This window comes from Nuphar pumila, chromosome 6 (genome assembly GCF_984573655.1).
Source record: "Nuphar pumila chromosome 6, dmNupPumi1.hap1.1, whole genome shotgun sequence".
NCBI lineage: Eukaryota > Viridiplantae > Streptophyta > Magnoliopsida > Nymphaeales > Nymphaeaceae > Nuphar > Nuphar pumila.
The window spans coordinates 102,759,033-102,775,002 of record NC_143254.1 but is presented as its reverse complement, the minus strand read 5'-3'; the positions used below and the strand labels follow the sequence as shown (position 1 = coordinate 102,775,002).

General features: G+C 34.1%; 1 protein-coding gene across 1 annotated transcript in view; it reads left to right on the top strand.

The window, feature by feature from the left end:
• LOC149835461 (formin-like protein 18) overlaps positions 1-15,970 on the top strand; it is a 78,629-nt gene that overhangs the window by 23,033 nt on the left and 39,626 nt on the right. Inside the window, exons 8-15 of the mRNA XM_090009589.1 lie at positions 1,016-1,114; positions 1,248-1,289; positions 1,539-1,619; positions 1,753-1,803; positions 1,884-1,965; positions 6,824-6,918; positions 10,805-10,876; positions 10,979-11,095. Coding sequence (XP_089865715.1) covers positions 1,016-1,114; positions 1,248-1,289; positions 1,539-1,619; positions 1,753-1,803; positions 1,884-1,965; positions 6,824-6,918; positions 10,805-10,876; positions 10,979-11,095 — 639 coding nt within the window. The remainder of the gene's footprint in view (positions 1-1,015; positions 1,115-1,247; positions 1,290-1,538; positions 1,620-1,752; positions 1,804-1,883; positions 1,966-6,823; positions 6,919-10,804; positions 10,877-10,978; positions 11,096-15,970) is intronic.

The following is a 15,970-nucleotide window of genomic DNA, read 5'->3' as shown; positions in this document are numbered from 1 at the left end:
TTCCTACTGATCTTTTATTTGTTTGCCTTATGAAGTGAATATATATATATATATATATATATATATATATATATATATATATATATATATATATATATATATAACAAAGGATTAAGAGATTATACCCCTAAACTTTATGATAAATACATGTAACAATGACTGTGACAACCTTGAGCATGGCAATAAACCTAAAGATCGAATAAATGACTTGCACAAAAAATGCCCCTAAATGAATGTTCAAATCATAATATTCTTTTTAGCAGCAAGAAATGCTCCCTGAGCTCTGCATCCTGTGTAAACTTAAACAGCAGTTTTGAATATGATCTTGGTAAATTAATTCTGGTGTAGTGAGGCATGCTACCGGTGACATGGTTGAGTTAATGAGTATCTTTCTCTTCGAAGGTCTCAGAAATATTGTAACAGGATTAGTAAAGCTGATCATAACCCTCATGCTGGGGAAGAAAATGTATCTACTGTCGCCGGACACCTATGATTGCCCAACATAATCTATTGTTCTGTGAAATGAACCCTGTTTTTAATGTCACATCTATTATATAGTCCTTTATCCTATGCTTCTTTGTGCAGGATCCATGCATGAAGTGATTCTTGTTGAAGGAAAGAGGCAACGGGAATCCTTATGTCTTGGAATTCTTGGGAATTAATGTCCATCTCAGTCATTGAATTTTGTTGGTTCATTTTTTTTACATAAAATATTGGTCATGATTCTAATAAAGCCACGAGCTTATGGCACAACCTAATGGAAGCTCTTTACATACTGATCATATATAGCCTTGTGCTGTTGGTGTTATTGTTTTTGGGTTCATGCTGAGGATTATTAATGTGCTTTTCAGTTCCTCTCCTTTATTATGTCCTCATGTGCTGTGCTTCTAGCAGCGTCTTTGTGAAGCTAAAAAAGATCAATTTGCATGTTTTGCCTCCTTACTGCAATTACAAAATTGGGTTGCTAATACAATGCATTCAAAGTTCTGACCTATACCATTTATGATCACTACAGAGTGCACTGCTTGCCTTGGATGATTCAGTACTAGATATTGATCAGGTGGACAATCTTATAAAGTTCTGCCCCACCAAAGAGGAAATGGAACTGCTCAAGGTTGAACAATATATATTTGCATGGGATAAACTCTTTTGGATGCTCATATAGAGCCAGTTATTTACTTCTTTTGATGTATATTGTAGCGGCTTTTCTTTGAAGTTTCACTAATTTACTTTTGCCTCACTCGTAGGGCTATGCTGGAGACAAAGAGAGTTTAGGAAAATGTGAGCAGGTTCATTAGCTGCTCTAAATACTTGAGTGCTTTATTTGAGAAAGGTTGCCTTGCTCAGTAGCTACCGGTCCTTCAATTTTGTATTTATGGCCACTCTGTGTTCATTTGGCCTAGTGGTGATTTTTTGTGCTTTCACCTTTGTGCAATAGAACTACTCATAGCTCTGGAAGAATAAAATCTGCATTACTAGATTCTCCTTCATTCAATTTATTCTCCATGATTCTGATAAATTTTCAATATTCATAACAGTTTTTCCTGGAGTTAATGAAAGTACCTCGGGTGGAATCCAAGCTAAGAGTATTTTCTTTTAAAATTCAATTCTCTTCCCAGGTTGGTTGAGCTTATGGCATAATGATGATTACTTTCACTGTCCAAGGTCAACCATATTGGTTTGCTTGCGGAACCCAAATTCCATCCTTTTGAATTCCAGAGTTTGGCATTATTTTCTGTGACTGCTTTGCAGGTTTCAGATTTAAGGAATAATTTGAACATTGTAAATTCTGCCTCTGAAGAGGTTAGCTCCTTTTCTCTTTTTCCATTTGTGCAAAGTAGAGACACATAGCTTGTCTTACATTACTTCCCCATGTTTATCAGATAAGAAATTCTGTCAAATTGAAGAGAATTATGCAGACAATTCTATCACTAGGGAATGCATTAAATCAAGGGACTGCAAGAGGTGAATTTTGGTACCAATTTATTTCTTAAAGTCTCATTGATTTGTAGTTTCATCTGTTGGAAATACATATAAAGGTGAGAAGTAGTCAATGGTTAAACACTAGTGAAATTTCTTAGCAGCAATAATAATATAGCAAAAGAACTATAAATCAAGACAGTTAGTCTGATGATGCACTGAAAAGGAGGTGATGTGTTCTTGATGGTAAATATGTTTAGACACTATTCTATGCTGCTTTACAAATTCATGAGCTTGAGAATGCTACTATTTTTCTTCATGGATGAAGGACAATTGAAGCATCATGTCTCAATGTACTGTTGGAAAAATTGTGTATGGTCTGCCGTAGCACACAAAAAAAGGAAATACTCAAGTATAAAATAAGGAAGACAGTACAAGAAGGCGTGAGAGATTGAGAGTGACCAAGAATTTCATAGTTAAAATGAGCAGCCACACTAAGGGGGCAGAAGCCCTATTCTCTTTTGTGATTAGTTGGAGATAACCTTCACAAGGTCTTGTACATTTGGACATTGACTGCAAGTATATTAAATTTAGTGTCACTTAAATAGTGTCACAAACTATTACGAACATAAATAAAGTACATTGACAGAGATGTCCATGTTATCTTGCATATCTCTTTGCTAACATAAGATAAGAAAATAATAGGTTTTGTATAATTTTTCTTGCAAAAATATAAGGAAATAAGTTTGAAAAGTTTTTAAAATACAAGAGAAACCAAAAAATTGCACTGGCTGAAAATATATAAGAATATTTTTTTTAAAATATTGTGATATGAATTCTGGTGATATTTTGCCAATATTATCGGCTATTTCAAGGTAGCCGATAATATCGGGAATATATCGCGATATTTTCAAAATATCGCCATAAACAAATAGCGCAATATTTTTTTAGAAAATTTCTTTCTTTTTTTTTAAGTTTGCATTTCCTATTTTTTGTTTCTTTTATATTTTAAAACCTTTAAAACATGTTTCTTTATACTTTTGAAAGAAAAATAATGCAAAACTTATTATTTTCTTAGCTTTTTTGTTGTTATTTATATTTTTTCAAAATTTTAAACTCCCGAGATTTTCTCGAGATTTATCAACTTTTGAAAATATCTCCGAGAAATACCCTCGCTGAGAAATTACCTTTAACGATACATGTGACTATGATATATATATATATATATGTGTGTGTGTGTGTGGGGGGGGGGGGGGGGGGGGGCGGTGGGTGTGTTCGCGTGTGCATGTGTGTCCATGAGCTTAGAGAAACCATGTTTCCAGCTTCCATTTCTGAAGGCATTTCCAATTCTGTTTCCCTTTGTGGCAATCTTGATCCAAATGCATTCAAAAGTTGAAAGGTGCTTGCATTATCGCATATTAAAAGATACAATGGAAATTCATTTATGGAAGATCAAGATCCAAGTGGTTCTAGAATATCCAAATGTGCAGTTTTTTTAGGCAAGTTCCATGAGACTTCAGATAATTCTTATAGTACTTTTTAAATCCCATTATATTCTTGTTATGAACCATGACTGGTGATATTGCATGGCCTTGGTTGACATACTTTGAACTAAGTTTAGTTCTCATCCTCAATATAATATTTGTTCAATTAAGGTGTCGTTTCTACCCAGCATTGCAGGTGGCAAAACCAAATGAAGCCTAAAATTTCCATGAGTGAAGGTAGGTCTAGATTCCTCACCGAACAGTGCAGTTGAACTCAACTCATTAACCTACAGACCTCAAATAACTTTTGGGAGTGGATCAGTAGCAGGTGTTAGTGTGCACCATTGCCAAATGCTCTGCCATCAACCACTGTGCTTTGTCATCTCTCATGGCTTGCTAATGCGATGGATAGTTACATGTTTCTTGAGGCACCAGCATCTAATTATTTTTTTCTTTTTCATAATATATTGCTAGCCTAGCTATGTCATCATGATCCTACATATATAGGATTACCACCAACCTTTTCATGACTAGTTTTATTATGATGATTTGTCATCCATTTCTTGACCAATTGATGATTCAAAGCCTTCTCCTTGACAGCATACTAAACTAAATGAATGTGCAGAGGAAGCCCTTCGAGAGAAGAAACTTATTTGTTTTTACCAAGGATAAACAAATCCATATGTAAGGAGAGACAGGACACTTTTTTTGCAACAAGGAATGCTTTGTAGACCAATTGATTGTTCATATTTAGAGTGATATGTTTATGTCTTCAACTAAGCAAATCATATACGTCCTCTATATAGAATAATATCAATAATATGGATGGTTGTTTGTCAAAGAGATGAATTTTAGTAAAGTTAATAATCCAAGAATCCGTTATTGGAAATAAGGATGCAAAAGTCTGATTATTGGAATGAAGGATGTAAATATATTATATGTATATATGTATGTGAGTTCGTATATATGTATGTATAGCTTGGATTTTTTTGTCAGATTGATTTCGAACCTGTAGAGTATGTTTGAATTATTTTAAAAATATGTAATCTGGATTGGATAGATGGAGGGTCTGAAATCATTGGGCCTAGGGATTCAAGTGTTGGGACTCATTAAAGAGAGGATAAGCTTACGTAGATTTATATAGGGCTTAGCTCCAGAGGTTAAAAATATATCAATTGGAGATAGTTTCGAATTTGAAACCCCAATGGAAGGAGCCATGCTGGGGTTGAGTCAATCCAGTTCTAGAAAGATGTGACACTATAAAACCTCTACTAACATGTATACTACAATTGGAATCATCACACAATGATATACTTGGGTCCATAAAAGCTCAAATTAATGCAATGACTTATTTTGATCTATTAACTGGATCTACATTTGGTTCAATCATTTTAGGCCAATAATCAAAACCTGTATAACTGGTCCAAAAGCATTGAGGATCTAGAGTTGGGTCTAAATCTAACTATTATGGATCCAATCCAATGCCTATTATGGGTCTAAATACTGCTGTTGCCCAACAAGGATTAGTCAAAATGCCTCATGGCATTTTTGGTATTTCTCACCCTTTTATGTGTAAGAAAATTTTGGGTTGTAGAATAGATTCCCAAGTTCCAACTTCATTGTAAAAGTAAGTTTTAGGTTTCTCTTGTGATATTCCCATAAAGTTAAAATAGAAATTTCCCAAATTGCCTTCAAAACCTTAAATTCTTGCAAAAACTACCCTCTTTTTTGTTTTTCTCCTCATGCTGTTTAGTTTTTTCTGAAAAAAATATTTATTCAAAGTTACAGCCCTTATGGAATGTACTTCTCACCATAAATTGCAAAATTAGCTAGAGAAGACTTAATACCTACTGATTGCCCTTGCTTCAAATTGTAATGAAATGGTGGTCTTCCACAAAAGCACTTGAATCCACTAAAAGAGTGTCTAAACGACACTTCAAGCAAAACCCATAAAAGGGAGAACAGAAAATGAAATAATAAATCTTTATTATTGAAAACCAAAATGCTTAAGAAGCATTAATACAAGAATGGGGGGAATGACCCCTATTTTTACACATTTGAGAAGAGGAGGAGGAGGAGAGCTCATTTAGAGCTCTCCATAGAGTCGTTGGACCCTAGTCTAATGGCTCTAAATATAGCTGTTGGACTAGGGTCCAACGACCATTAGCTAGTCAAGTCCTAGTTGGGACTTGACTGGTTTATTAATTCTAGTTCTAATAGAACTAGATAATAAAAAACAAAAAAATGAATAAAAGAAAAATACAAATATATATAATAATATAATATAATATAATTATTATATATATACATATTACATTTTAACACAAATGTATGCCTATGAGCCTTTATTTCTATATCATATGGATACTCCATTTTTTACTATCGTACTAACTCATAATGGAGAACTCCATAAAATGACAGTAACCCTATGTCACATGGGTGTGGGTGCGGGTGCGGGGATTCGGCACTTCCAAAAAACCTGGGTGCGGGGGTGCGGCAGGGGCAAAAATGTAAATATATATATATATATATATATATATATATATATATATATATATATAAAGGGGGTCGGGGGTTCCCCGACGCTGGTTTTTTTGCTGACAGTTTTTCTGCTGTCAGCAGAAATTTTTTTAAAAAATTTCGCAGCCCTGACAGACAGCTGCTGTCAGCATAAATTTAAAAAAAAAAAAAAATCGCAGCCCTGACAGACAGCTGCTGTCAGCATAGTTTTTTTTTTTTAAAAAATCGCAGCCCATTTCATAGGGATTTTTTTTTTTAAAAAAATCCAAAAAAAAATGGACCTAAATGATCCTGGGTGCGGTCAACGCACCCAGGATCGGGTTGACCGCACCCGCGTCGAGTCGCGTCGACGCGGGTGCGGCACCTTGCTAGCCGAATCCCTGTGACATAGCAGTAACCACTATCTACTTCTGTATCCAATTGACGTAGCCTGTAACAGGGACATCCTAGCCCCTTGTGTGGGGGACATGACACAACAACACTTGGACAACACATGCAACACATTTTTTACACCATTTATATAATTTAATCATTTTTTATTCCAAACATATTCTTATTTGTTGTAACTGCTAGAAGTATATTTTATATATCAAATATTTGAAGACAACGCATATTGATGTGTCTTAATTTTTGTAAAAATTGCTTATTCATGTCTTGAGTTTGTATCATGTCTGTGTCTATATCTATATCCATGTAATCATGGACATGACTTTATTGCTTACTCCATGCCAACCTCTTTCTACTAAATTGACAACCTGCATAAAGTTGTAACTAATGTGTCAAATTTACAAGCTTTCAAGGTTCCTGATTTTTCTTTCTAAGCTACTGATGTATAGCAAATTTAATTGGTGTTTCTGTTGCAATTGGTGAGTACACATAACCGAATCCAAAATTTCCAGGTTCTGCAATTGGTTTTAGGTTGGACAGCCTATTGAAACTAACTGATACACGTGCTCGCAACACCAAGATGACACTTATGCATTATCTTTGTAAGGTAGGATCTTTTAACATTAAGTTGCATAGAGTTTTTATGCATATGATCAGCCCAAGTTGTCTTAGCTTTTATGTTCTGATTTCTTTGATAAAGAGAGGCCTATGGCATATTCTTTTCCCCCAGACAATAATAGAACTGCAAAATATTGAAACCATGATACAAATCATGTATTAGATCCTTTTCTTTATTCATCTCTCTTCAATCATATGGAACTGGATGTTTATTAATTCTTAATGTTCTTTATGTTGTACTCAAGTGGTCATTGGTTTGGATGTATGTATTCAGCTTCTTAAGAAATATACATAGTTTTCACACAACATTTTCATTCTTGATTCTCACATTTTGTAACACTTGTACATATGTCACTGTGACAACAGGCATGTAGTTGCTTTTAAATTTAAACTTCAATCCATTAAGTGACAAGTGCTTGTAGATTTCACCAATTGGAAGTGAGGGTAATCTACTTAACTCGGTTAAAGTCCAACATAGATATGAACCATTCATTTTGTTAATCAGAACTCTTTAGATCATTTCAGTGAACTAGTGCTAAGGATCATTAATGTGTTTGTAATAGTAGGGACTGTGTTGGACTTTCTTTTTTCCTCAGAATCTATTTTTTCCATTAGTGTTCAACAATCTGCTGCCATGCTATGCATTTATCTCTGAATATTTGTTGTTCTTCTTGTGCGTCAAGAAGCAATAATGATTACTGGTGTCAGCAGAAATGTTAAAATCTGGTATCAGGGCCTAAGTCAGGATTGTATGACTTCACAAATAGCTTATTTCTGTCTCATTAAATAGGAGGAAGGTCCATTGATTCTACTCTAGGAACTCCATTGGAAGAGGCAGGTAACCTCCTACTCAATGCTCAGTGCCGGTGCCCTTTCTTTCAGAACTTAACCTCGGGCAGATTCCTTGTAGTTTGATCAGTGAAATGATCCTGATGAACAAAAAGAGTCAATGTCCACTTTCCGCGATGGATACTCCTAAGAGATAGGTGCTGCTAACCTGCAACGTTGACTTCAGCCAGGCAAGGATCTGAAAAAGGAATCGGGTGCCATTTCTTCCAGATGCGGATAATAATCCCTTTCCAGTGCTATCTAACTTACGTGTCTTAAAGAATAAATTGGATTTTAGCATAGATTTACATCCTACTGTTTGTTTATATGTTTTTGCTGCAAACTCTTGACTGTTCCTATTAGTCCATTTTGAGCTTAAGGGTGTCAATTTGACTTAAAAATGCATTTTCTACTGCTTTTTTTTTGTTTGTTTTGTTTCTTTTGAATATGATTTAGTCATTTAAAAGTCTGCTAGTGTCCTTTTTTATTTTTAATTAAGCTAAGTTTCACTAGTTGATGGAGATAGCTCTGCTTCCTTCTTGAATTATTTGTACTCCTTACAAAATGGCAGGTTGTAGCTTCCAATGTGCAGTCATACTTGATTAATTACATTTGACCTTTATTTCTTTTATATATATTGTAACGACCCGAAATTTAATTCAAATTTCGAGGATTTTTTTTATAACAGCGAAAATATTCAATTTAAACCAGGTTAAGCATCTCGGGCATGTCAAAGCAATACCATCCATTCCATTTCTAATGAAAATTAATAATAAACCAAGTGTTCTGAACAATATAATGGCAGCATTGAAAATAACTACTCTATTTCTGAACATCCTGGAAACACCAATAATTCATGCATCATAGCCCATACATGATCCTGCAACCGCTCTGATTAATCTATTCTTCACTTAAAAAATGGTAAAGTAAATTAAATCAGACTACAACCGGTCTGAGTATTTGGAAACTATGATTATGAAGATGTACTTTGTATCAAGAATATGCAAGGTAATTGAATATTCAATGAAAAGTAAAGTTGTGATATAACATGACATAAATTAAAACATTAACAGGAAATCATTCAATTGCATATCACATTTCTAATTCTTGACTATCAATGAATAAATAATAACAGGTTCAATCACTGTATTCCAAAAATTTTCAGCTGACTGAAGAACATAAACATGCTTAGTTTAAGTTTCTCTGTAATTATCCTGCGGGTACTCGCAGGCCAAGACAACCGTAAAAGAAGAGAACATTCGGGGGTTTATTATGCTTAGTGTTTTATTAACCCGAATGTCTAACTGAAACTGAAATCCTAAGCGAGCGGTTAAATAACCGAGAGAACCTCCCGATGGCCAAACAAACAGAATGCATCCTTAATTTCTGCAAAAGAACTTAGACCTACCACTTAGGATAAATTGGTAGTCTGAGTCCCCTAACTTCGAGGGTTGTGGAGCAACGAGCCATTGTCGCTCGAAGCTAAAGATCACATGTTCTCGAAGTTATGTACCACCTACCCTCTCCAAGGTAAGCCCAAGTCCGAGTGGGTTTCTTATCTTAATAATTTTGTTCTCTAACTTTTCAGGGTTTCCTTGATTTGTACCCACTAGCTCAAAGCCACATGTGTTCGCAAAAATTATGAATCATACTACAGTAGTAGTATATTCCCAATTATTTCTACCATAGATAGGTTTGTTACTAATTTTCTCCACTTAATTGTGCAAATCTCACCCAGAGTGCTCTGGTACCTTTAAATCAGACGAGCACAAATGCTCTGATATCTTTAAACCAATCAGACAAAAGTTAATATTTAAGTTTACCTGTGTATTAGCTTTATAAACTCAAGGGGCCACTGCGAAACCCTCAAGTAACAAACTTGGCAATTCATGAGCCAGTGTTAAACCAATACATCTTTTTACATATAAGGGCATAACCCGTATTCACAAGCCATCACTATGGTTCACTGAATTACAGGTTCAATTATGAACTTATTTTTTATGGTTCACTGAATTACAGGTTCAATTATGAACTTATTTTTGTATGAATTGTAGTTAGCTTAATTCAACACTTACTAAACATTAATGAAATTATAAAGTTTAAGAAAGCGATAATTGCAATGTCACAACTCTATTATCGCTAAGTCCTCAATACTATATTATAATTCTCACATGCACTTTTTACACATGTTAAGGCAAGGCCTGGAGATCATGGATTTATCATCAAAGAACAGTTTCAGGGTTTATTTAAGGTAAAGCCTTCTGACTACTAGACTTATGTCCTTAATTGTCACAAACCAGAAATTTCTTTTAGCTAAAGTATCCTATGTATGTTGTAATTGTAACTGATACACCTATAGGTGCAGAAAATTTAGCACAAACATGCATATATGTTACACGCACATAATTAGATGGGTATGAAACATTCTTAAAACACAGGTATGTGTGCATAAGATGGGTATGCAACATTCTTAAAACACAGGTTTATCTAAGGTCAATTTTCTTGCTTGAGTTGCTTCCTGGATATCGATTGCTTTGAAGACTTGGTATGCACTAAATCTCTTTCAATGTTTTGTTGTAAGTTCTAACACAGGGACACACTATATACGGTCCTTTGTCTAGGGGGCATAGCATGGCATGACACATGTGTATGCCATGTGACACCCTTTGATATATCCAGCATTAATGTTATTGTTTATAAATTTTACATATTAAAATATCGAAAGTATATTCTTTTATCAATTAAATACTAAAAATTCTATATCCTAGCTTTCAAAAAAATTGTGAACTTGTGTCTCATATCCATATTGAATTTGCATCCATGTTCATGTCCATGTCACTTAGATGCTTTGGTTCAGTTTTCTCTTCTCCCAAGAGTTTTATGTGATGTCCACTTGATATATTTCATGAGTTTAGTTTTGTGATGGTCCTAGTACTGTTGAGGTGATCAGTCAAAAAGCCAGCCTTTCATACATATAGATATATGATTGCCGTTTCCAATTTTTTGTTCATTATTATATTGTTATTATTTTTGTTTTCTAATTGTAGGTGCTTGCTGATAAGCTTCCAGAGCTTCTAGATTTTCACAAAGACCTCATAAGCTTAGAAGTTGCATCAAAGGTATATTTCCCAACTTACCAATTTAAATTCATTTTCGATAATTGTATAATTTTCTTCTCATATTTTAGAGATGCCTTATTATTTCCTTTTGTTACTCCTTAGATACAATTGAAATCATTGGCAGAAGAGATGCAAGCTATAAGTAAAGGTCTAGAGAAGGTTGAACAAGAATTGACAGCTTGTGTGAATGACGGTCCTGTGTCACATGGTTTTCAACAGGTAACGTTAGACATTTAAACCCCTTTTTGCATTCTTATGGTTGATGAATGAGAAGGAAGTTTTTCACAGGGCCTTTCAGTTTTTTTCTTGTCTGCTTTGTTTATGGTGTATAATTTATCTGTATCATGGTATTTGTCAAGCAGAAGCATATTGTGGCTGATCTAGAGTGAAAAATCAACAAAGACATGGCTAATATTGATACACTAATCTCTCTCCTTTTTTTCTCCGTTTTACATTACAAAATTTTGTGCATTCAATAGTATTTGTGATCAGCAACCTCCTTTTCCTTGTTGGAGGGTGTGATTGATGGTCTTTTGCTATAAGAAAGCACAGGGAGGAATGAAGAAGAAAAGAAAGTGAAGACTTGATACTTTCGGGGTTAAAATCATGACCTACAATTGCTTGCTTAGTTCTTTTGTTATTTAGATGGAGAAATTGTATAGAAAGACAATAGTACCCTTAATAATACAAAACATATTCCAATCACCACTTGTGGCATTTGGTCAACATGATCAACATCAATATCGAGGAAAATGACTCTTAACACTATTGCACTACCCTCAAGTTGAGAAAAAGTAGAAGATATTAATTATCCTCAACTTGCCTAATAGATCTACATGCCCCAATCTATTGAGTTGGTGAAGATATGAGCCAATTATATGTAATGAAATCAAAGTTTGCACAAGAGAAATGCCACTTAAGGTCTACAAGAGTACAAATTGTTCACAAATACAAAAGCCACTAATGGGAAAATACAAAAGCCACAAAGGTCTACATGAATCGCTCACAAAGAGAGAGAGAACACAAGTAAAAATAATAGAAATAATTTATAAAATGTTTAAGAAAAGCATTGGTTTGAATAGGGACAAAAAGTCCCTTTATATACAAGGAGAGCCAAAGGGCTCTAATTATAGTTGTTGAGATGCTCCCAATGACTATGTTCTTTTGACCATGAAAGTACTGTAGGATCGATGCAATCAGCACAAGAGAAATGTCACTTAAGGTCTACAAGAGTACAAATTGTTCACAAATACAAAAGCCACTAATGGGAAAATACAAAAGCCACAAAGGCATACATGAATCGCTCACAAAGAGAGAGAGAACACAAGTAAAAATAATAGAAATAATTTATAAAATGTTTAAGAAAAGCATTGGTTTGAATAGGGACAAAAAGTCCCTTTGTATACAAGGAGAGCCAAAGGGCTCTAATTATAGTTGTTGAGATGCTCTCAATGACTCTATGTTCTTTTGACCATGAAAGTACTGTAGAATCGATGCAACCAGCACTAGAAGGGGGTGAATAGTGTTTTTAAACTTAGTCTTTGGAATTTGAAAAATTTTGAATTCTGCAAAGCAATCACACACAAAGAACACAAAGATTTTATCCTGGTTCGGTCCTCCAGACCTACATTTAGTCCCCAAGCAAAACCCGTTTGAGATTTTCACTATCAAACTTGTGTCACGACAAGATCAAACTGACCAAAACCGGTCCCACTTTCAGCAACAACCTTGTTGAAAGCAAACTTCTCCTTTAAACCAAAGAGACTCTGTCCTTTTACAGAAAAAATGAAATAAACAACTTACAATCAGCCTATAAGCCTTTTTTATGAATGCAAAGAAAGTGGAATAGGTTTGCAAAGGCTTTTAAGGCTTCAAAAATACTCAACTCACGATTTCACTGACTCACAAAAGGAATGTGAGTGAAGAACTTGAGTGAAAAGACTTAGTGAGTGAGAAAATGAATGCTTGAAAGAATAGGAGTGAAAAACACAGAATTCGATGTTTCAATTCATTGATTTTAAGTGTAGATCTCACTCTTATTTATAGCTGAAGAATTTCAAACATTGGTGGTACGAAGGGGTGTCAAACTGACAGTTTTGAATAGTCAAAATGTTTGAAAAAAGAAAGAACATAACTTCAGAAAAGTTCAACCCCCCCCGACTATATTAGTCTACTAAAAAAGTTATTAGTCGACTGAAATCAAATATTACCAGACTGATTGTTAAATCAATCGACTACTGTGTCTAGCTAAAAAGATTTGAATTTGGGATTTTGAAAATTAGTCGACTGATAAAAATCATCAGTAGACTGAAAAAAGCTTTCAATCGACTTCTGTTAAATTTTTCAGAAATCGGACATTCGTTTCGGTCGACTAAGAGTAGATTATTCGGCTGATCAAAAAATAGACATTTGGCTTTGAAAAAAGACGCGAGAAAATTGGTCGACTGATAAGACTATTGGTCGACTAATAAAACTAAAAATATAGGTAAAGGGCTTTCTAAAATGATTTTTGCAAAGGGTTCTTTTTAGGAAAGTTTTCCTAAGTATTTTTAAGTGTAATGCAAGTGAGATATGCAATCAAAGTAAGGCTCTTACAAGAATCTAAGAATTTAAAGAGATTTACACTTGCACGAAATCTTCAATCAATTCTTCAATGTAGAACTTGTAAACTTCTTCAATTTTTTTCTTCTTTCTTTATTGCCATAGCTGAAATCCAGTTGTTTCAGTTGTTCATCATCAAAATATCGTACTTGAATTATCGTATACAACTTCCCTATCTTAACAATCTCCTCTTTTTTTATGATGTCAAACTAGTCACAAATTGAGCATTGATAAACAGATAGAATAACTTACTCCCCCTATCAATATGTTGTCAAAACATAAGAAGTTAGCATATCAAATAACATATATCACACATGCATATTGTTCTTCATATATCACACATTGTTCACATGATATTGTTCTCCATATATCACACATTGTTCACATGCATATTGTTCTCTCCTTTTGTCATTATCAAAAGGAGTGGGTGAAGTCATAGTATCAAAAAGATACATGCAGATACAAGTTCAAAAATATTACAAACAAAAAATGTTATCATAGCAATCAAAGTTTAAAAAAAATGTTAGTCTTAAAAAAATTTAAGTAAAACAAAAATTTCAAAAAAAACATTATAAGTCCAATAATGAGTAAATACCAAGTTTTCTTCTAATTCTCATAAAATCTTTATTTTTGAGTGGTTTAGTAAAAATTTCGGCATGTTCTGCATTTGTGGGTATAAAATTCAAAGAAATATCACCTTTTAAAACATGATATCGTAAAAAATGATGTCTCACCTCAGTATGCTTAGTTCGTGAGTGCTGAACAAGATTTTTTGAAAGATTTATAGCACTAGTGTTATTAGAATAAATAGTTGTTGTGGAGTAATTCAAACCAAAATCTCTTAAGGTTTGCTTCATCCATAGTACTTGTGTACATGCTAAACTAGCTGTTATATATTTTGCTTCAGTTGTTGAGAGTGATACCAAATTTTGTTTTTTACTAAACCAAGAGACTAAGGAATGTCCTAAGAAGTGACAAGTTCCACTAGTACTCTTGCGATCAGATTTGCTTCCACCAAAATCTACATCACTATATGAAACTAAATCGAAGGAAGATGACTTTGGGTAAAAATATCCAAAGTCTGAACTATCTTTTTAAGTATCGAAGAATTTGTTTTACAACAATTAAGTGTGATTTCTTCGGATTAGCTTGAAATCTAGCAAACATACATACACTAAACATTATATCAGGTCGACTAGCAGTTAAATATAATAGAGATCCGATCATACCTCTGTAGAGCTTAGTATCTACAGTTTTACTGTTTTCATCTTTGTCAAGAGAGGTAGTTGTGCTCATAGGATTTTTTCTTGATTTAGATGAGTCCATGCTAAATCTTTTAAGAAGTTTTTTTGTATACTTGGTTTGATTGATGAAGATTCCTTTTTCGGTTTGCTTTATTTGAAGTTCAAGGAAGTAGTTCAATTCGCCCATCAAACTCATTTCAAACTCTTCCTGCATAGCTTTAGCAAAATCTTTGCAAAGATAATGATTAGTAGAATCAAATATTATATTATCAACATAAATTTGCACAATAAGAATATCTGAATTTAGAATTTTAATAAATAGAGTGGAGTCTACCCGACCGATAGAAAAAAAGATAGTTCTAGAAAACTTCGTAGTCTCTCGTTGTTAAAATATGTATATATATACATACGTATATATATAAGTATATATATACATATATGTATATATATACATTTTTCATTTCTTAAAATACCCAATAGGGGTATTCTTGTAAAACCACATGTACCCTTTTTCTCTTTTGCATTTTTGCTTTTTTCCTTTTTTTCTTTTCTCTTTTTTCTTTTTTCTTTTCTCCTTTTTGTAAGACCACAAGGGCCTCACACATGTAGTCGTTGGGGCCCCAACTGTCAGATTTCTGACTGTTGGGGCTCCCAACAACTACATGGGAGCCCCTTGTGGTCCCTTCCTTTGCACTCCCTCCTCTATAAATAGCGGAGGTCTCTCCTCTTGTAAGGCATGGGTTTTTCACCCCTTTCTTTCTTTCTTCAATAATATTCAACTTATGACTTTAAGTCATTTTCTACTTTTGTGAGTTTTGTGTGTACACCTCTAGTGTTTGTGTTCTTGGCTCTTGGCGTCACTCTTAAAGAGTGCTTTTGCTATATTGGTGCTTCCGCCTCTTTTCATTACATGGTATCAGAGCTCGGCTGGTGATTGGGCTTCTCTTTGTTATCTTGGGACGTGTGCCTCTCAAACTTTTAAAGAAAGGAAGAATATTTGGTGCCGATGGAACGTGATTTTAAAGTTGAGCTCTCTTTTAAGCTCAATGGGTCCAACTATCTTATGTGGGCCTCCGCTATGGAAAATCATCTAAGAGGTAAGAAACTTTGGGGTTTTGTTATGAGAACTACTCTCGAACCCTCTCTTGTTCTCACTAAAATCGAAAATGATGTTGAAAAAGCTTTAAATGGTGATGAGCGCATCAAAGCTATCAATGACCATCAATCCAAAGTTGAGGATTGGGAGAGT